At 37.9% G+C, this 20,170-nt stretch overlaps 3 protein-coding genes across 8 annotated transcripts; 1 reads left to right on the forward strand and 2 right to left on the reverse strand.

Moving 5' to 3' along the window:
* The first annotated feature begins 592 nt into the window (after positions 1–592).
* LOC126570714 (28S ribosomal protein S9, mitochondrial) lies at positions 593–13,113 on the forward strand. Of its 2 annotated transcripts, none has more exons than XM_050228676.1 (7): positions 593–781; positions 835–1,233; positions 1,300–1,388; positions 1,459–1,703; positions 1,783–1,898; positions 12,659–12,821; positions 12,891–13,113. In XM_050228676.1, the coding sequence occupies exons 1-7, from the start codon at positions 713–715 to the stop codon at positions 12,980–12,982; spliced, it is 1,173 nt and encodes a 390-aa protein (XP_050084633.1). In that variant the 5' UTR covers positions 593–712; the 3' UTR covers positions 12,983–13,113. The 2 variants fall into 2 exon arrangements, with proteins under 2 accessions (XP_050084633.1, XP_050084634.1); XM_050228677.1 differs by having other exon boundaries at positions 595–691.
* Positions 1,936–9,545, reverse strand: LOC126570699 (transient receptor potential channel pyrexia-like). 5 transcript variants are annotated; one of them, XM_050228645.1, is made up of 3 exons: positions 7,978–9,545; positions 6,660–6,957; positions 1,936–6,334 (listed from the first exon to the last, which is right to left on the reverse strand). In XM_050228645.1, the coding sequence occupies exons 2-3, from the start codon at positions 6,785–6,787 to the stop codon at positions 3,145–3,147; spliced, it is 3,318 nt and encodes a 1,105-aa protein (XP_050084602.1). In that variant the 5' UTR covers positions 6,788–6,957; positions 7,978–9,545; the 3' UTR covers positions 1,936–3,144. The 5 variants fall into 5 exon arrangements, with proteins under 5 accessions (XP_050084602.1, XP_050084603.1, XP_050084601.1 ...); XM_050228646.1 differs by having other exon boundaries at positions 6,660–7,425; XM_050228644.1 differs by having other exon boundaries at positions 7,633–9,545.
* Positions 13,114–13,934: 821 nt separating the features above from the next.
* Positions 13,935–20,127, reverse strand: LOC126570728 (ionotropic receptor 25a). Its single transcript, XM_050228704.1, has 10 exons — positions 19,775–20,127; positions 19,467–19,616; positions 19,199–19,404; positions 18,730–18,994; positions 18,407–18,644; positions 17,969–18,326; positions 17,236–17,828; positions 16,981–17,166; positions 16,577–16,906; positions 13,935–16,029 (listed from the first exon to the last, which is right to left on the reverse strand). Exons 1-10 carry the CDS (start codon positions 19,875–19,877, stop codon positions 15,630–15,632), a joined length of 2,829 nt encoding a protein of 942 aa, XP_050084661.1. The 5' UTR covers positions 19,878–20,127; the 3' UTR covers positions 13,935–15,629.
* Between the last annotated feature and the right edge of the window lie 43 nt (positions 20,128–20,170).

Consider the following 20,170-nt stretch of genomic DNA (forward strand, 5'->3'; position numbering starts at 1 on the left):
GAGGCCATCACAGCGATCGCCAGATGGCGTTGTTTTGTTTACCAACAAACCGGCCATCGGGACGGCATAGCGGAATATAACTATCTCTTTCTCTCTAGTGACTTACGCATGCGCCAAGCTATTTCTGCCTTTTTTCGTTTCGTACGTTTGACAGTCGTACGTTTACGTCTCTCTCTTTCCTTCATAGTTGCCTCTCTTTCTATCTTTTTAAATTTTATCGTTTTCATGACGTTTATAAGGGGGTTTGAAAGCTGGGCGTTAATTAAAATGAATTTCGCCAGGGAAAATGAAACATAAACGATAAAAAATTTCACAGGGCTGTCGCACAGTTTTACCGATAAAACCATTGAACATTTCCGGATTTCTTTCGTATGACCAAACGCTTTCTATCGATTTGGTAAACATGTATTTGACAGCCACTGAACCATAGCAAAAATCCAATATGGCGGCGAGCAAAGTGACTTCACCTGTTTAATTAATACACTTTGATCCAGCCCACGTTGCTTTGTTAGTAAACATCCCTCCCAATTATCACATTTCAGAGTCAATATGAAGGCGAAAAAAGAGCCCTTCCTTCCTAGTATCCGCGACACCTTGGACGCTGTACGTTTGGTCAGTGCATTTATAATCATTTTTTATTGTACAAAAGTGTTGTGAGTCTCACGCAATTACCAGACTTAAAGCCAGTTGAGTTAGTAAAGTTGTGTTTAATATGTTGCCTATATTTGCTCGAAATATAAGATGTCGTTACTTAGTTTTCGGCAAAATGAGTTCGCCACAGGTAGATTATAGAATTTAGAGATGCAACATAATGATGATGAATTTTGTTTGCAGCAACACCATGTAGCCGGACGGCTGCAGTACAGCTCTGAAGCGGCAACTGGTTTAAGCAATGTACAAAAATCCAAAATCAGCAAGGCAATGAAAGCATACCTTGAACGTGCGAAGGAATATGAAAGTTGTATGATCACGGCTCGGTTGGAGTACAAGCTTGGTAAACGGCACTTGGCAAACATGATGGGGGAAGATGTGGAAAGTTTCTCTCAGCAAGATGTCGATCAAGCTGTTCAATATCTTTTCCCCTCTGGACTGTACGACCCGGCTGCAAGACCCACCATGAAGCATCCAGAAGAGTTTATTCCCAAAACGAAAGGTGCTGAGTTTGATCAAACGGGTCGCCCTTTTCATCCATTATTCTTTACTGGTCGACCTAATTTCTTTCAATTGCTTTATGTAAGCAAATGCTGTTATGAATTATAATAATTTCTCCCTCGCAACTAATTGTTCAAACAATTTCAGGACGTCGTGGAAAACATAAATATTCTGAACGTATTGGAAGACAGTGCGCGCATTAAGAATAGAACTAACGAATCTATTATACAGCAACTGTGAGTAAACTTATAGTTTAATCAGGAGAGACATAAAAATCATCAATGACAACGTGCTTTTTGGTTTCAGTGACCTTACGGGTTCCGAATGGTTGCCTAAAGAAATACTGGAAAAAAAAATTGTCGAAAGCATCTCCAATATTGAGTATGATAACTTTATTGATGCCATAAATCGTTTGGCCCAACACCCGTTATCAAAAAAGGCTAAAAGTTTCATATTGGAGTACAGGAAACCGTTGATATCAAAACAGAATAATGATGCAATACCCGAACCGCAGCATGATACGAATGGCCTACAATATGTTACAATATACGGTACAGTTTTGATCGCTTTTTAATATTTTTTTATTTAGTGCGTTACGTTTTAACCGGACAATATCAACTTATTCAACAGAGTGTCTTCGAAAAACAGCTCGTGGAGATGTAACAATTAAGTATCCTGGTAACGGTACTGTTATAATCAATGACCAGGATTTACGTAGTGTAGGAAGTACCCAACAACGCGATCAGGTTAGTATTATTTATCATGGTAAAAGGTAATTATATTCATTACTAGCTTCATTACTAGGTCGTAACTTTTTTTAATTGTGATATATTAAGCAAAAAGTCGATGTAATATATTCCTTCAAGAGTAGTTTTCTTGATATCATTACATAACATACCATATGTTATACATAGCGTCAAGCTTTGTAACATACCATATGTTACACAGGTTGATGTTTTGGAGGATAATTTTTGCTATTCCCACTCTCATCTAATGAATACGGTAATTATATAAATCAAGTCAAAAATGTTGTGTGCAAAATATCATTATTTTCATTTGTACCTGTTCATCCGTTTTTAATTCATTTATCGGATATGCGATGTTCATGCTGCGTTTGGCGACAATATCCTGCTGACCAATGTTGCTGCGTTCAATTGGATATAATTGGTACGCAAAACATTGAAAGTTCTGTTGAAACCTTTATCGCCATTATTCATTTATCCTGTGGCGAGAACCCTTTCCTGGGTGAGATACCGCGTTCGACTGTATTCCACACGTTTAACATCGTTTTTCTTGGGCTGGATTGTTTTTTAGGCGAGCATAGCATAGAATCAATCTGATTAATCAGACATTAGCATGTAATTCTTGGTTAAATGGAAATGCGTGCGATTAGTTGCGGCGTTGTATGATATTGATAACCATTTGTTTGACATCTTACACATAACGACTTATGGCAACATCTTAACGGGTGTCAACGCCATGATAATTATACATAAAAATGGACAATGTGCACATAATTTAAAATGGTACAAGATGTACTCGATTACAGTTTTGGTACGAGTTAAAATTTTCGTTGATTTGCTTAAGGGAGGACTAATGTTAATTCGGGTTCAAAAAAGGCGCCTTTTTTTCAAGATTTTTTGTAGATCAACAGTCTGGTATTCAGTTATATTTCACGTGACATTGCTATGCAGTCAACTTACAATATCGGAAGATAAATATTTTTTTGGATGTACAGGTTGTGCTCAGAAAACAAATGTGAACCGACTTATTTGTTTGTTAAAAACTATTTTACCGCTTTTAAGGGTATTTTTATTCAAAACCAATAGATGTCTGTATAAAACACTAAACTACATGTAATGCGATTTGATTACGCCATATTTGCCAAACTTGTCAGTGACCATAGAGTAGTGACAGTGTAGAAAGATTCTCTTTGTATTTGTTTGTGTATTTGAAGCAATTGGATTGTTTCTGAAAAAAAAGGATTAACTTTCACTCTGAAGTTTTGTTTAACAGAAGCGAGAGTTGACGAAGCATCTGTTGGCTTTGCTCGACTGATGTCCGCAATTCAGCAATCTCCGAAAGAACTGCGCTAATGTTCTCAGAATTGTCGTCTAACCTATTGGCGATACCATATAATGTCGGTGTTTCGTAGACATACCCAAATTGTGACAAATGATCTTTACCAGTTAACACTGTACTGCTTAAATTTGTCCGTTGGCGATCTTTGCCATGGCCATTGATTTTACAAGCGTCGGTGTCTTTGAAATTTCCTATTTTAGGCATGGTACTATTGGCGGTACTGATTGTGTGTATGCTCGGATCGTAGGAAACGTTATAGCGCTTGAAAGCGGGACATTTCCGCATGTAATGTTTCTTTTGCTTAGCAATGTCGTAAGCTGCCATCATAATATCGCGAGGAAGCCGTGATTCTCCCGGATTCAAAGGTTTAACGCTCAGTACTACTCTGTAGGCCTGTGGCGATACCAGTGCAGTATAATACAGAAGATTACGCAACCAATTTGGAAGCCAACCGTTAAATAGCGCTGATTCTATATACGAAATGAGCTTAGTTTGGCGTACAAGCTTGGACAAACCAGCGGTTTTTTTTAATCCTTGTATATCATGAACAGCAATACCGATAAGGAGGTTCATCAGTATAACTGTTACGAATAATAGAAATAGAACGAAGGTAATTTGGGCACTGATTTCCAGTAAAAATGGTGGATCTTTTCCATCGGGATCGTTGATCAGAAGTTCTAGATCCTGTTCTCCTGTCATCATAACAAGAACCGTGATAAATCCCATAAAAGGATTAGCGAACGATGAAGATGAAGGAAAAATGACACAAAAGCTGATCGTGAAACCTATAAGCATACACGAGTATGCCATAAACAGCTTCGCAAATTCTACTTGTACCTTAGTGTACATAGCAACGTACGCGCCAAAGACAGGCAGTTGGCCAATCATAAGCATCAAGTTGGTCCACCCGAGTAACACGGCGAAAGCTCCGACATGGTTCTGCCATGTATATGTGCGTTTTGTGTAAATGTAGGAGATGACAAACACGCTAAGAATGATAAACCATTCAATTACGTTCTCTGTTTGTGTAATGTAGTGTTTGAGGGAATTATAACCGGTAATGCCATAAATCTTGCGACATATCTCGAGCACCGTGATTGCGACCAACACCATCCATTGCATTTCGATCACGAACGGATTATTTCGCAGCATGTCGCCAAAGATTGATTGCTTTTGACAAAGCTCCTGTTCCTGTATAGTTTCCTTCATATCTTTGCTACCATTATAACAGTTATGAGCCAACGCGGTTAAAACGTACAGCGTTAGAAATAACACAAACGTAAAGCAAAATAGCAGGCGAGCGATATAGTATTTGCGGATCTTGTTCCACTTAATGTATAAAAACGCAGAACAGAGAGGATGCTGTAAAAACTCTTTTTGTCCATCGTCGACAAAGGTGTTAAGGTAACTGATTTCGCGTGGATGACAATGCTGCAGAATACTTCGGAAGTCTAATTCTAGTTCCACTTCTCTACTAGAAGAATCCTGTGAGTGTGTCAAAGTTATGGCTGCATCGAGCTTACACTGTATGACACCCAGCGAGGCAGGAGTCTTGCGACTGATAATGTTGAGTGCGCTAGTACCTTTACGTGATTTCATTGTTACATCTGCGCCATGATGTAGGAGTACTTCCACGCATGGTCCAAGGGCATCCAAGGCTGCTAAATGCAGTGCAGTAAAGCCATAAATATCTCGCTGATTGACGTTTGCACCCCAAGCGATTAATATTTCAAGCATTTCTACTGCAGACTCCGATTTACTGACGGCCGTATGTAGTGGTGTCCGTTGATCAAAATCGGTTACATTAGGATCGCACCCACCAAGCTTTAGTAACGCTTCAACACAGTCGGTACTACCGCTGCGTGCCGCCAAATGAAGCGGTGAGAATCCGCGATGATTGCGTGCTCGAACGTCTGCTCCTCGAGCTAGAAGCTGCGTGACGCAATCGAGATTTCCTTCGTCTGCTGCTAAGTGTAACGCCGTCATTTGCTTGTCTCCTTGACGTACACGTACGTTTGTGTCGGCTGTTGGGCATTCTAGTAAGGCTGCAAGGCATTGTCCATGTCCAAGATCTGCCGCGAGATGGATGGCGTTAGTGCCGTTTCGGCGTAGAGAATTGACATCGGCTCCTTTTGCTATGAAGAATCGTAAGCAATCAATCGCGTTCGATCTCACGGCGCAATGGAGAAGCGATTCTTCACATTGATGTTTGTTAGTTGGGATATCGAGTCGTGCTCCGTTACCTATTAGCAATTCTGCGGTGGAAAGTGAGTTGCCGAAGGCAGCACAATGCAGTGGGGTATACCACTTGGGTTGAAAATTTGCATCTAAACCGTTACTAAGAAGATAACGAGTGCACTCAGTGGATCCACTGAATGCTGCCAGATGCAGAGCGGACAGTCCGTTACTATCACAAAAAAATACTTCTGCACCGAGATGAACGCATTGCTTCAGTAAATAGATTTTTTGCAAAAATGCTGCCCACAAGAAGCAAATGTTTTTTTCTGTCTTTTGTACGGTAGCAGTAGCGACATTAGTGTCCGAACACGATGATTGGGGCGATGTTGATAAGTTGGAGACAAATGGCGTGATGCGAAACAGTTCTTCCGCTTCAATTTGATCGGTTGACTCGAAACACTCTAAGAGAGCCAACCGTCCTCCGGCTTGACGCATCTGCTCTGTTAACGATATGCGAATGATGTCATTGCACAGTTGTGCGCTAGATTCTGAATACGTTTCGTCATAGCTATCATAAAAGTTTGGTGCACTTTCCGCGGGTGGTGAAGGCCCCACTTCCATGTACTCGTAACTATCAACGTGAGTTTTCCGAGCGCCGGGTTGGCTAAGCAGCGGTAAAGCAGGAACGCTGTTGGTATAACCACCCGGAAAGGAAGTAGTGGTTTTGCTAGTATTTATACCATTAATTGGCGTATCGTTATTCGTACTACTACTACTTGCTATACCGTGGCGGAAGCTATTGTTTTGTGTTATATCGTTTCTATGTCCACTATCCGTATCGGTGCCGATCGATGTTCCATTGGGCGGAGTACTTGGATGACTCGTTTCCCATGGTTCGGGTTGCGTTACGGGAAAAATGAATCTGGAATCACACAATAGAGATACCTTCAATGCGTTGTCGTAAGATTTATACTATTAGCATATGTTATGTTACTTGGTTCCAAATGTTTAGAATTCACCTATTTTTATCTCGAAACAAATACATGGCACGATTTGTTTCTATATATAAAGTAATATAAAGTTTTTTAAATTTAAATTTATAACATTTTGTAGCATTTATCAACAGTGTACTTCATAATAGTGATCCTTGATTTTAGTCATGCATTGAATACTGTGGAGAGTTAAATTTCTGGATGACCCTTCTATAAACCGTCCCTTCTATAACCCTTTTATAAACCGTCACGCACCTTTTGCCGAATCGAGGTAACTTCATGGAACCATTCTCGATGCAGCTTGCTGTCCTCAGTACCTTAGGAATACGAGGTAAAGGTGTAGGTGGAGAGCTGTAACTGTCTTTAAACCCGTAATTGTCCATGCTGAGCTGAGCATGCACAGAAACAGGCTATTTAAACAGAACCGAATCGTGTACAGTGGTCGTGCAATATCAATTTGTCAATATTATTTCGATTTGATTCAACAGGTTGTTTGATTTGGTTCAACTGTTAGTTTAGATGCTGTAGCCGACTGCTGCAACATTTGTGATTCCTATGTCACCCACCGACCAAAACATAAAAAAAGAAAAAAATAATTATGAAATGTAAAGCAAAAACCGCTACAGCGAGTATATTAGAATTTTGTTGTTGTTTATATGAGCATCACTTTCTCATTTATATTGCTTAATGCTTCGCTGGAATTGGTTTGTTTGATCAATGTGATATCATTCAAAAATAGTATTACTGCACTGTATGTGTCGAAAATAGAAAATGAGGACAGATTAGACTAACACAATTTCAGATAAACGGACGAACCAAAGGCAATAAAAAGTTTTATATTTATCCAAAAAGCCACATACAAACGAGTTCTCCTTTTCTGCCAAAGATAGACGCTGACAGCAAAAGTCCCGTTGAACACTCACATTTGAACGATGGCAGAATTGTGTAGTTTTTTGGGCTTTTTTGTTATTAAAATAAAACTTGTTTCTACATTCGACGCGCTCATTGAAGATTTGCAATACTATAGGAATTGTTAAACAAGAAACAACAAAACAAGAAACGTTTGAAGGGTATTGAAGTGAAATTTAAATTTTGGACTAATGATTCTTGTATTATCCCGTGATTTAATTGAATTCTAATTCGTTTGTTCTTACCAACACTAGGTAAGCACAGAGAGCAAGAAGTTCTAATACACGTAACTCATGGTATATTTACACTTGTCACTTACTGTCTTACTGATACTACAATTATTCCAATTGTCTCTTAATCTTGTCCTTTCGCAAAATTCCAAAGCCTAAAAAATGCAGCGCAACATAGACGATAGCGGCTATTGTTTGGTTCGAAGCGGCGATCTCTCAACTCCTTCGTAGTTATCAGACATCACAACTCCACAAGCACTGTTCCTAGTTCGCAACATATCGGTAGGAAGAGGAACATCTTCACCAATCGTATGAGCTTTCTTCCCTATCACAGAAATTGTTGTGTCAATCCGTTAATCGGAATCACACAAACATCGGCAACCTGAGAGTGGATTCTCAGCAGCCGCTTCGGCACGATCTGTCACGACGTTTACCTTTAGACTACTGACAAACTGGAAGATCATCAGGTTGCCATGGTCGAATCAATGAACCTGTTCTCCGAATCTCATTTCGCTGCTGTTGCCTTGACAGAAGAGAACCACACCACACAATGAAACGAGTGTAGCTTGCTTCAATGGCCACATTTATTAAGCAAGAATTAGAAACGGTCGTTCACTGTTTGGGATTGCTGTTGAGAGCAATCCTCTGTCCAATCTCGTCATTACTCTCGCGTTTTGATTACTTTTAAAAGGAAATGCATCGCACTTCAGATCAAACGATTGATTGTACATAAACACCAAACCTTTCGATGCAGAGTTGGTGATTGAACAAATGCATGCATTTGTATGCTATGCGCTCGTGCCAGACCTGAAACCCTGCCACTGACGCTCAAAACATTTTGTAGCACGCACCTTTTTGAATAACGCAACAGAGACCCATTGTACAGGAAATTACATATTCGCTTGGAATGATCGTGTGGAACTAATGGTTATTGTTGACTACAGCCTATATATATACAGGGTGAGGCAAAAAAACTGCAACACAGTTAACACGCCATACATTTTTCATTTTTGTTAGGATTTTATTGAATAAAACCAAAAAAAGTTGGGAATTTCATTAACTTTCAGAATCAGTTTATTTTTTTACGGTATGTTACTTTTTGGATGAATTATGGTCTTGAGACCGTGAAGAGGCCTTGCTTCGCTTGGCCGCAAATGATGAAATTCTGAACTTTGTTTTCTTTGATGAGAAACCATTCGTTATCCTGTAGTTTTTAAACGAAAAAAAATATGGGATTTAGTTTCCAGGAAAGTCAGCTGATAATTTACACTCTCGGCTGGCCACCACGACGCATAAACCGGGTTGATAATGGGTTGAGATGCGATAACACGCAATTTTTCACATTATTCGCATATTTTCGTTCGGTGGATCCGATATAAATCAACAAATTAATGTTTCTAAAGCTATTAAAAGGTTCATTGCAGTCCTAGAAATGCAAACAATTCATGCGAAATCCCTAGAGATTCTAAAAGGACTCTGTACCTTCCCTCAAAGCAACCGAGACATGAAATTAGCGTAAAGAAACATTTCACACTTCATTTCCATGTCTCATTGGCTGTCAATATCTATGGGCGCAAAAAGCGCAGGACTTCTCCGTTTGCGGTATTTTGAAGGCCAAGGTTAGACCTAAAAAATGACATAGTTTTGACCAGCTTTAGCAAACGCTTCTCCAAGAATGAGCCAAAATACCACAAAGCACTCTGCGGGCAACGAGCGATGGTTTCTTCTACCGTCTCAAGATCATAATTCACCCAAACAGTAACATACCATAAAAAACTGAACTGATTCTGAAAGTTTATGAAATTCCCGACGTTTTTTGGTTTTACTCAAAAAATTCCAAACAAAAATGAAAAATATATGGCGTTTTAAATGTGTTGCAGTTTTTTTGCCTCACCCTGTATAAATTACAAACTCGAAAGTTGAGAACGGATGGGCCGATTTCACCCATTTCTGGCGCGATGAATTCGTCTTGCTCCGCGTAATTTGGTAATTTCTATAGTGATAACAAAATTCGTTTTTAAATTTTTACTTCCATCAGACCATAGAGGTTTGAGCAAACCAACGATGATTCGTCAAGTGATTTAAAGTTGGTAACTATTGTGGTTGGAATAAAAATTATGGCGAGTGCATCAAGAACTATGTGTGATAAAAAGAAAATTATCTGATTTTAGTTGATTCATTTCTTAGACAGGAAAATGCCTTCAATCAGAAGATCAAGTAAAGGAGTGCGCGGTCGGATTTCAAAAAGACTGGCACTAATCCGTAGAAACCAGACCTCTGAGCAACGGGAGCATGTTTTCAGCTTCAATTGCGTATGTCTGAAAATAAAAATCAAGATCTCAAGATCAACGAGAAGGATTAATGATAGCGAAAGACGAAGGCAGCAATGCAATCAAATATCAGAATCGTATATGTGGAACTAATGCGAATCCTTCCGAGGTTCATTTACATCGCGCCGCATTGCTATTTGGTTCTACGATCCCCTACAATGAAATGCTGTGTGTTGATAAAGGGAAGAGAGATAAGATGCATTAACATTGCCAAAAAATTTCGAATCGAAACCCCCCGATTGCGATGGCAATTATTGGATGTTGGTCATCAGTATCGTTGGAAGCAACAGTACAGTAAAAACCGTTTCCATTTAGTCCAGTACAGTAAAAACCGTTTATGTTGCATTAAAAACAATACATCCAACATCTTCAATACAGGCCTCAAGAGACGAATGGCAGAACGAAGTTAATATACACGCATGTACAATATATATGTATATATACATATACAAGCGGAGGATAAACTTTTTCATATATTGTACATGCGTGTATATTAACTTCGTTCTGCCATTCGTATATGTATATGTGTATATATATATATATATATATATATACACATATACATAAACACACACATACACATATACATATACAATTGGAATATATAAGTATATATATGTATATATATATATATATATATATATATATATATATATATATATATATATATATATATATATATATATATATATATATATATATATATATATATATATATATATATATATATATATATATATATATATATATATATATATATATATATATATATATATATATAGATATAATTATACGTCTGCTTCAAGGTGGTTTACGATTCAGACTGACTTTATATTTAAAAACCACAAATATACAACTATTCATTACTAATACTACCTTAATCCTAAGTCTACACTACTCTACAATACAAGCCTAACCTACCAACTATAACTCCTCCCCTATAAGTACAATGCACGTCCTCGTGCTTTCAATTATTCAACTGTTTAATTCGTTTAATTTTTGATTTGTGTCTTTTAGTGCCCTTTGTATCCTTGAAAGTTTTCAGTGTTATTTCACTTTTAATTCGTTATGCCGAATAATAGAAAATAATTTGATACTGCTATGTACAATCTTGGAAGTATGTAAGCCTGTTTTCCTATTTTTTGCAAAGTAGGTACAAACCAATCCCTATTGTTCAATGTGTTCACTGTTACTGTATGATGTGTCTCAGCTTTCTGCGATGGGTAATATTCACGAAATTAAATTTTTTATTTTTCAAAAAAAAATAAATTCATTTTCATAATCGATAATTGCATTAAACTGTGCAAGTGTCTCTGAACCAATGAGAAAGTCAAAATAATCGCGAAATTTAAATTCATAGAATTCTAACGGTGTACAAATGTTAGGAAAAAGATCATTTTTTTCCATTTTAGAAACTTTGTTAGAGCTGCATACATTTTTAATAGATATTTGAGAAGTTGGTTGGGTGTATTTTATAATGCCATGTGGTACAATGTTTTTGTTCGCACCCGTATCTTTTGTTATTTTCAAATTAAATCCTTCTAGTTCTTTTAGCAGAATGTCTTTCATTTCTTCGAATGTTTGCGGGTTGCTTCCTACGCATAACACATCTTTTGTCCTACCCGTTACTTTGTTTTTGACAATGATGAAAAATATTTCATTTTTCTCCTGCATTACTTGTCCTTGAAACAGTTCCAGTGCCTGTTCTGTGGTCTCTTGCCAAGCGCAGAGTTGACGCCCATTTCCATCGAACTCAGGTAGCAGCTTAATAGCATCAGGGATTAAACAATCCATCGATTCGCTCTGCGTTGTCGGTCGCTGGTCGTTGATCTCTGCGTTGCTCCGTCGGTCGATCAGGCATCGCTCGATCCGTTGAAATTTCTTGCTGTGATCCGAAAGTATTTGGTGGCAAATGTTCACTATTTCCTCAAGTTTTTGGTAGATTTGATCCATTTCACTTTTTTTTTCTTCAATCCAAATTCACTCCGAATGATGAGCTTAACCGGGTTTCCGTGAGTGCGATTTCACTTAGAACTATCGCTACTCTGGACTTGTGAAAGTAATTTCTCTAAGAACGATTACTTCACTTTAGTAGTCCCCGGTAAAGTCAATTCACTTAGGACATTCGATTCACTTTTTCCAGTCCAAATTCACTGTCGAATGTTCAACTTTACAGTTACTCCGTGAGCGCGATTTCACTTAGAACTATCGCTACTCTTGTGAAAGTAATTTCTCTAAGAACGATTACTTCACTTTAGTCGTCGTGGGTGAAGGTGATTCTCTTAGAACATTCACGCTTCACTTTTGCCGGTTCTTTTTCTTTGTCACGAAAGCGGCGAGGCCTCAACTTAAAATCGACACGCGGCACGATTTTAATGGTTACCCGGACCTACTGTAACACAAGTTTTCTTTGTCTTGTGTTTTTGCACTGTCTTCGTACTCAAAGGCCGGACGGCTGCGCCAATTATACGTCTGCTTCAAGGTGGTTTACGATTCAGACTGACTTTATATTTAAAAACCACAAATATACAACTATTCATTACTAATACTACCTTAATCCTAAGTCTACACTACTCTACAATACAAGCCTAACCTACCAACTATAACTATATATATATATATATATATATATATATATATATATATATATATATATATATATATATATATATATATATATATATATATATATATATATATATGGTGGATAAACTTTTTTTTGCTTGCTGAGAGAGAGAGAGAGAAAGTGATCTAGTGATCTAGTTTATTGTTTGTTTTTTTGCAGATATTATTTCCTTTGCTATTTACAAATATGATAGACAAAGTAGATGTATGTGCAAAGGTATCGGGTGGAGGACCTTCTTCTAGAGCAGGAGCTGTAAGATGGGGCATTGCAATGGCACTTCGTTCCTTCGTTGATAAGGACCTGATTTCTCACATGCGCATCGGTAAGTCCATATGTCGTTGTATATTCCTTGTATTCATCAGGTCAACAATTCATTTTTATGTATTCATAGCTGGTTTACTATCGCGTGATTATCGACGAAGGGAACGAAAGAAGCCTGGACAAGCGGGAGCACGTCGAAAGTATACATGGAAGAAGCGTTGAAATTTGGAATCCGCGAATACGGTTGAGTAGGTAAAACTTACTCCTTAAAGTATATGAAATATATGATAGTAGAAAGAAAATGAAAGGTACAAATAGAATCAGTACTTTTACTTTTGGACCATTTTTCACAAACAGTCCTATGCTGTATGTCCATGTCACTCCTAATCCCTTCGTAATTAGAGCACAACATGCATGAATTAACCCTCATCGGTCCCTCCAAAATTGCATCGAATCGGTTCTTGTATATGCGTGCGCATACACACATTTTTCCAACCTGTGCCAAAAAATCCAACCACTAACCACTTCTGATATTTTTTATTTATTGATTGGAATGTTCTTTATTGATAAAAAATTACTACGTGTCAAACATTCTAAAGTTTGCGTTGTTAAACCAGCAAATGGGAAATCATGTTTTTTGAGAAAAATATGAAAAACCGTGAAAAAGTACGTTTTTCTCAATTTTGTTGGCACATCTCTTGCATCGATCGGTCATGTTATGGTGGCATGTCACAATCTTATCGCATATTTCTTTCGTCAAATCCAAAACAGTAAGTCCTAAGTTGCTTTTGGGAATGGTGTTTCGATCACGACTATTAAAAATTTGTGTATTGAATTTTGAAACACATAAAACCAAAATTACCATGCCATATTTGGCAGGTTTTGATGGATTATTTTGACGGAACGGAGATCACCTTCGAAATAGAACCAACTTTTCATCGACTGTTAAATTTTTTCCTGGTTTGTAAATAGTGTTCAAATTATTGTTACATGTTCAGAATACATTTCTGATCGGCCTGAATTTATTACGAATCAAACGATCCTCTCGATCGTCTTATCGAATGCAACCATGAATTAACTTGAAGGTTTATAACGGCACCGTAGCTCCAAATATTGTTCGATCAGTTTCAAATTTGAGTAACTCGTTCACCATACCGGGCAAGAGATGTTTTTTACCTGAAATCATTTTTTCAGAGCTTCAAAAAAGATTTTTTGCTGCTAAATACATATGGTGGATGCACTACCATGATCATAAATAAACCGGAATTTTGAATTTATTCCTCGCGGGCTTATCAATTTTGAATTCTGTTTTTTTTTATTACGTTGACGGCGCTGTTACTGATGTACATGCCAAGTTTCAGCTTGCCAGCTCTTCATTTACGTTTACAGCAGAGATTTATTTATATTAAGTTTTTACGTCATGGCGATTTTTAAAATATGAACAACGTTGAAAATTAAATTGAGTGTTCCGACACATTAAAAATGATACAAAAGTGTTATGGTGACAATACTATATCGAAAACACAGGTGTACCAGTGGTATGAACGCTTTAAAAGTGGTCGTGAGCAAAGTGTCTATAGGAAACAGGTGAAGTCATAGCACTTTTTTTCTTTTTTGCTTGTTTTTGTTTTTTTGACATTTCGTGGCTTGTTTACGTTCATCACCAACCCAGCGTGCGTTTGATTCCGGAAAAGTTCAACGGTTTTATCAGGCATATTATGTACTTTTGCTCGTTTAAATGAAACATTTCCTAATTTTAGATCAAACGAGCAGTTCCTTGAACTTTCTTTACGGATTTCTTACTTCTCAAAGCGAATACAGCGTCTCCAACGCAACCAAAACATAGGCACGAACTGTCAGTTTTTTTCAGTCATTTTTCTAATCGTCGCGAGCGATTTTGTTCGGTATGACTTCACCTGTTTCCTATAGACACTTTGGATGAAATCCGAAAATTGTTGATCGAAAAGCGCAAATTGACGATAAGGGAGATAGCTGAGATCACCAACATATCATTTGGCTTTATCCGCAAACAAAAAAAACTGCTTTGTGGTGTAACAACTCGTTAATTCTCCATGACGATAATGCGCCATCTCATAATGCGTTGATTATTCGTGAGTTTCTCGTCAAAAACAACACCAATACCATTCAACAACCAGTCAATTCACCCATTCTCGCACTATGTGACTTCTTCCTATTCAATTGACTCAAAAAACCACTACGTGGAACTCGTTTTGAGAGTGTGGAGGCAATTAAGCTAAAATCGTCACTAAAATAAGACACTAATGGCTATACCAAAAACCGAGACCCAGAAAAGTTTTGAGGAATGGATCAAAAGCTGGCACAAGTGCATTGCATTCGACGGGGACTGCTTTAAAGGGGACAATTTGAATTTTGAAGAAAAAACAAGTACTTTTCTTTTAAGGACAAAATTCCTTAAAAAAGAAAACAACAAAAGTTTATTTTTGATCATGTGCATGCGTACGCATACACAGGAACCGAATCGTAACTTTTTCTGCTCAGGCGATACTACACATGCCTAAATTTTTTTAGTGATATATTTCTATTCTATGAACAAAATAAATCTATCTTGGAAAAATTCAGACCATTTCATCGAGCCGTTTTTGAACTATTTGATATTTTCCAACCAAATTGTATACGCGCCCATACGAAGAACCGATGAGGGTTTAGTCAATTTATTAAACTTTCAGGGAAATAACAAGTAAAGTTAGGAATTGTTTATTTTGTTGAAATTATATTTTTTATTTTTTTTATTTTAATTACATCTTGAGCCCCACTAGATACGACATTAATTTAATATCCTACGTCACACAACAAGAATTAGAAATTTTGACTTTCAGAAGAAGTTTTCTTAGAAACGAGATTGAAATTTGCTCATGCTCGGCACCATGGATCGCGTTCGTAGCGTTTGCGCATTTGGTGATTTTTTCAATGAGTCCTGCTTAATAAGCTTCCCCATTACTGGGCGAATATGTTTCACGACCGAGGTTCGTTGCTGTTGATCGGCTGGCCCGACGATATCGATCACTTTACTGTTATTGTGGTATTTGTAGTACCAGAACTCGAACAAAAGAGTGATACATGCCATACCGATACCTACAAAGATGACAATGAATACCCCACCTATGTTTTGTATTGATATTCCGTCTGATTGGTCCTCGGGCTTTTCGCACTTATTTTGTACTTCATCGTTCTTCCACCATTGCTCCTTCAACTTTTCAAGCTCGCGCCGATTTAGCAACATTAGGATACTATTTATAAAAATGATAAGAATTGTGTAACAAATCGATCATTATCTACCAGTACATATCGTTTTGATTGATCAAAATTCTCGCATTTTCGGGTAAAAAACTGATTTCTTCATATCTACCAAAATGCATAATTTTAGGGATTACATTTTTAAAAAGCTTTTAGCAGAGGAGCGATTAGGAGAGATGTACTAGGTAATTAATAACATCCTTCCCATCTGGGTAAGTGTAAATTTCTGAAAAAAATTCATCTGCTATTTAACAATCAAAATGTCTATTATAACCTCCAAAATCATGCAATTCGGTAGAGTACAGGGGCGCGCACAGAACAATTTTGCTCCTGTTTGTTTTGCGATTGTTAATGGATAATACGGCTCGGCCGTCATTAAATATGTACGAAAAAAAAACATTAACAATCGCTCCTGTTAATGTTTAGCAGAGGAGAAATTGTTCTGCCTGTACAGGGGAGTGGATGCTCTGTGTCAATAGTTCTTCGAGTTAATGATGCAAAAGATTTTTACCAAAAATAATAAAGCAGACTCTGACTTACGCGTTGTTAAATTGATCTTTTAATGGGGATCCTTGCTGGACAGAAATGGCATAGGGTTTACGAGAAAACTCCTCTCCAACCATTTGCATGTCGCAGTTTGTCAGCACCTGGTAGCGGATGTCCGTTGCATCGCCTAGAAAGGCGAATCCGGAAGCCGAAGTCGAGTTGCGTATCCGCTGTACAGCTTCATCAAGACTGTTCGGAAGACCGGCTTCTAGCATGGCTTGCCACATTTTAGTGTACTTATCACTCACCGGATAATCCCATACTGCCAACTTTGACCGTTCCACAGCTGTCAAAGAATCGTTCAGAGACATTTCCTTCCAAATTCTAAGATGCAGCAAAGTATATGAAGTCTGGATTATTCCTCACTCCTTGTTGGAATATAAAGCCGAATAACTTACTCATAAAACTTGGCCTCTATGTCGGCCATCCGTTGAAAATAAGTCATCGCTGACGATCCGTTCAGCGGAGCATACAATATTTTGTACTGCTTTGACAAATCGTCCAATGATTCTACCGGTGTATCCAGACGAGACACGGTTAAAAAAGCAGCCAAGTTGGCCGTATACGACGCAATAATGATGAAACTGCCGAAATCAGGAGAAGATACGATTGAAATAAAAAAATATGTAAGATGGTCAATATATCCTTCATACCCGAACAACCACCAGGTGGCTGCAACTAGCCTTCCGGAAAGATTTTTTGGTGCCTCACCGCCACCTTGCGGAGTCAATGAAGTCATGCAAAACCATAGACACTCTTTGATGTTAAATTCTCGCTTTTCGTCGTCGTTTTTATACTTTTCACGGTTATTCTGATAACTGTAGGGACTATAGCGATCGAATAGCCACATTAGAAAACTGGTAAAAAAATAAGCCGCCAAGATGCAAAGCCACACGTTTGTCTCTAGCACTGTGAGAAACTTAAAAAGCGAGCTAGGCGTGCTTGGTAATTGCATCATAATGCTAATACCGACAAGATCATAGTATGGAACTGTAAAATCAATCACTGTTTCTCGTTCTGCCATTACTGACATTGATCCAAGACCGATGTCTGCTTGTTTATCGATGAGCTTTCGCACGATGCCATTCCACTCGCCGTTTTCATTCATGTTACCAAATTTTCCATCCTCAACCTCCCGGATTTCATAATCGAACTCGACAATCTCAGCAATCTTATTCAACAGATCTATACAGTACCCTTTGAAGCCTTTGGGAGCTGTTGAGTCGCGCATAATGAATGGTGCTTGCTGGGAAGGGATACGGAGGGAAAAATCAAATGATAGTTACATATGATAGTTAATTCATCATTCATTTAAAATATGGCCGTTCAACTGCCAAAACAATTAAACATACAGTATCGAGTTATATACCAGGGGCCTGCACTTACCACTACTGTGTACACACGGTAGACGACATCTGCCGTCAGGTTTTTCAGGTCTACTTCGTTTGCCACATTGATGGGTGCATTAAGACTTGCCTCCCACGTGCCCAGATTGTGAGTATTAACTGATGCTCCACTGCGAATTGTCACAGCATTGATGTCCATTAAGAACTTCATGTAAGAGTTGCCGTTGAATGGTATCTTTCCCTTCGGTATTTCAAACGGCCCAAAAGTTGTAGGTTCAGTCACTTCGATAAAAGCCGTTTTCAGGTCGATCGTATGGTTCGGCGTGTTGGTGCCATCATAGTCTTCGCAGGTAATATATTTCATGTTAGAGGGCCATGAACCAGATTGTAAGATATTTCTAGAACAAAATGCAACGAAGCGAAAAAAATAAGTTTTGTTCACCATTACCAGAATAGAACAGAGGTTTTTTTTGCATACTTAATTGCAAGTAGAGCCCTTAACGTCAAATCGAAGTAGAAAAAGCCCGTAATTTGCGGCTCTTGCTTCAAATTATAGGTTGTTCGTATGCTACCTAACCGATCTTTGCTGATACTGTCAGACATCGGACGCAGAAACATGATTGTTGCATTTTCCACATTACACGACAGATCTTTCTGTTCTTGTGTAATTACATGCCATGCAAAGTTCCGTTCAAAGTATTCATTCCTTGCAGACTCTATGTAAACGTTAAGCAATTTTATCTCATATTTAGTACTACAATGTAAATAAATGCAACAGAAAACACTCTTTAATATAGCTACCTAAAACTTGTTTAATAGACGTTAACGAGCCAAGAACGAAAAAATTGTTGATATCCAAATTACGCAGTTTTTCAATTTGGCTGGCTCTATCTCGTTCGTCTGCTATACTGGTAATAACATGCCGAGTTGGAATATTTTGCAGTAAAGCCTTATACTTGTGATCCATCACAAATGTATTGTCGTAGAGAATGGCCGCATTTGTGATATTCATAAAGATAACAATAGAGCGAATAACCTGTGGGATCATATCAGCAGGAGGCATTACCTAGAACGACGAATACAAACATTACATCCCAGGATTGCTCTGCAATTGTGTAAAATTTTGTGCAAAAAAAACATGTAACATGCACTTTAAATTGTAAAATGAATTTAACATTGCCTTGCTTGCTTTGTAGAAAGGAAGAGAGATAGTTGGCAACAATGTACTTGAATTCAGACAGCCAAGGTTTCGGAATACTAAAATTACTACCTGCAAAAGATATCCCCGTTTTGTAGGTGTCAAATCACGCCACTGACGCAAATCACCCTCCTGGCCATAGGAAGCCGAAACTGTTGGAATGCCCAGTGCAAGGCTGAATGATTTAACAGTCTCGGAAGAGACGCCAGTGAGCGTTGTGTCGAGGATAAGATGTGGTGGACTGTTATCATTTAATGCTTGACTATATTTTGAGCATACTAAAATATAAGATTATTAGCTGCAGTTATCATAAAATACATGTTATCATAAATTGCATTACATGCTAGTAAAAGATCCTTTGAGTCGGTGCGGTTGCCTTCCACATATACCATATCCACTGACAAACCAAGTTGGAGATTCTTTTTTACGTAGTTTAGCGCCACTTCGATTGCCACGTTAGCCATACTGTTATCCACCTCATTAACGAACACTACTCAACGATGCGATGAAAAAGAAAAAGATTTTAGTCATACAACCTGGGCTGTTATATGGGACAATGCACAATGGACAATGAATGAACACTAATTTCCGAAAATAAACTTTTACAATGACTTTTTTATGGGAATTTGAATAAAAAATTATTCTTACAAATATTAATATTTTGTGTTGTTTGTCCTTTAACTTCTTTTAAGCCGATAGCTACTATTAGCTGAATCATGAAAAGTGTTTTCCAAGCAATATGTCGTGCCATGGTAGTGTCTAGAAAGCTCAGATCAATAATCCAGCAGGAGACACTAGTGGACAAGACCACTTCGTATGAAAGAACACAAGGAAATGGAATCCAATGATAATCATATTTTGCTCGATACCATTGCAATACTTATTGTTGTCTTCTACGCGTCTCCTAGGTGATTACGATACGATGCTTTACATTAGGTTATATTGAGCATATACGGGCAAATGTGATGTGTAAGTTTAATGCTGACACCGTTGATTGATTATTTAAGTACTAACATCAAACGGTCTGTTGTTAAGAAACAAATA

The sequence above is a fragment of the Anopheles aquasalis genome, chromosome 2, assembly GCF_943734665.1.
Source record: "Anopheles aquasalis chromosome 2, idAnoAquaMG_Q_19, whole genome shotgun sequence".
Lineage (NCBI taxonomy): Eukaryota > Metazoa > Arthropoda > Insecta > Diptera > Culicidae > Anopheles > Anopheles aquasalis.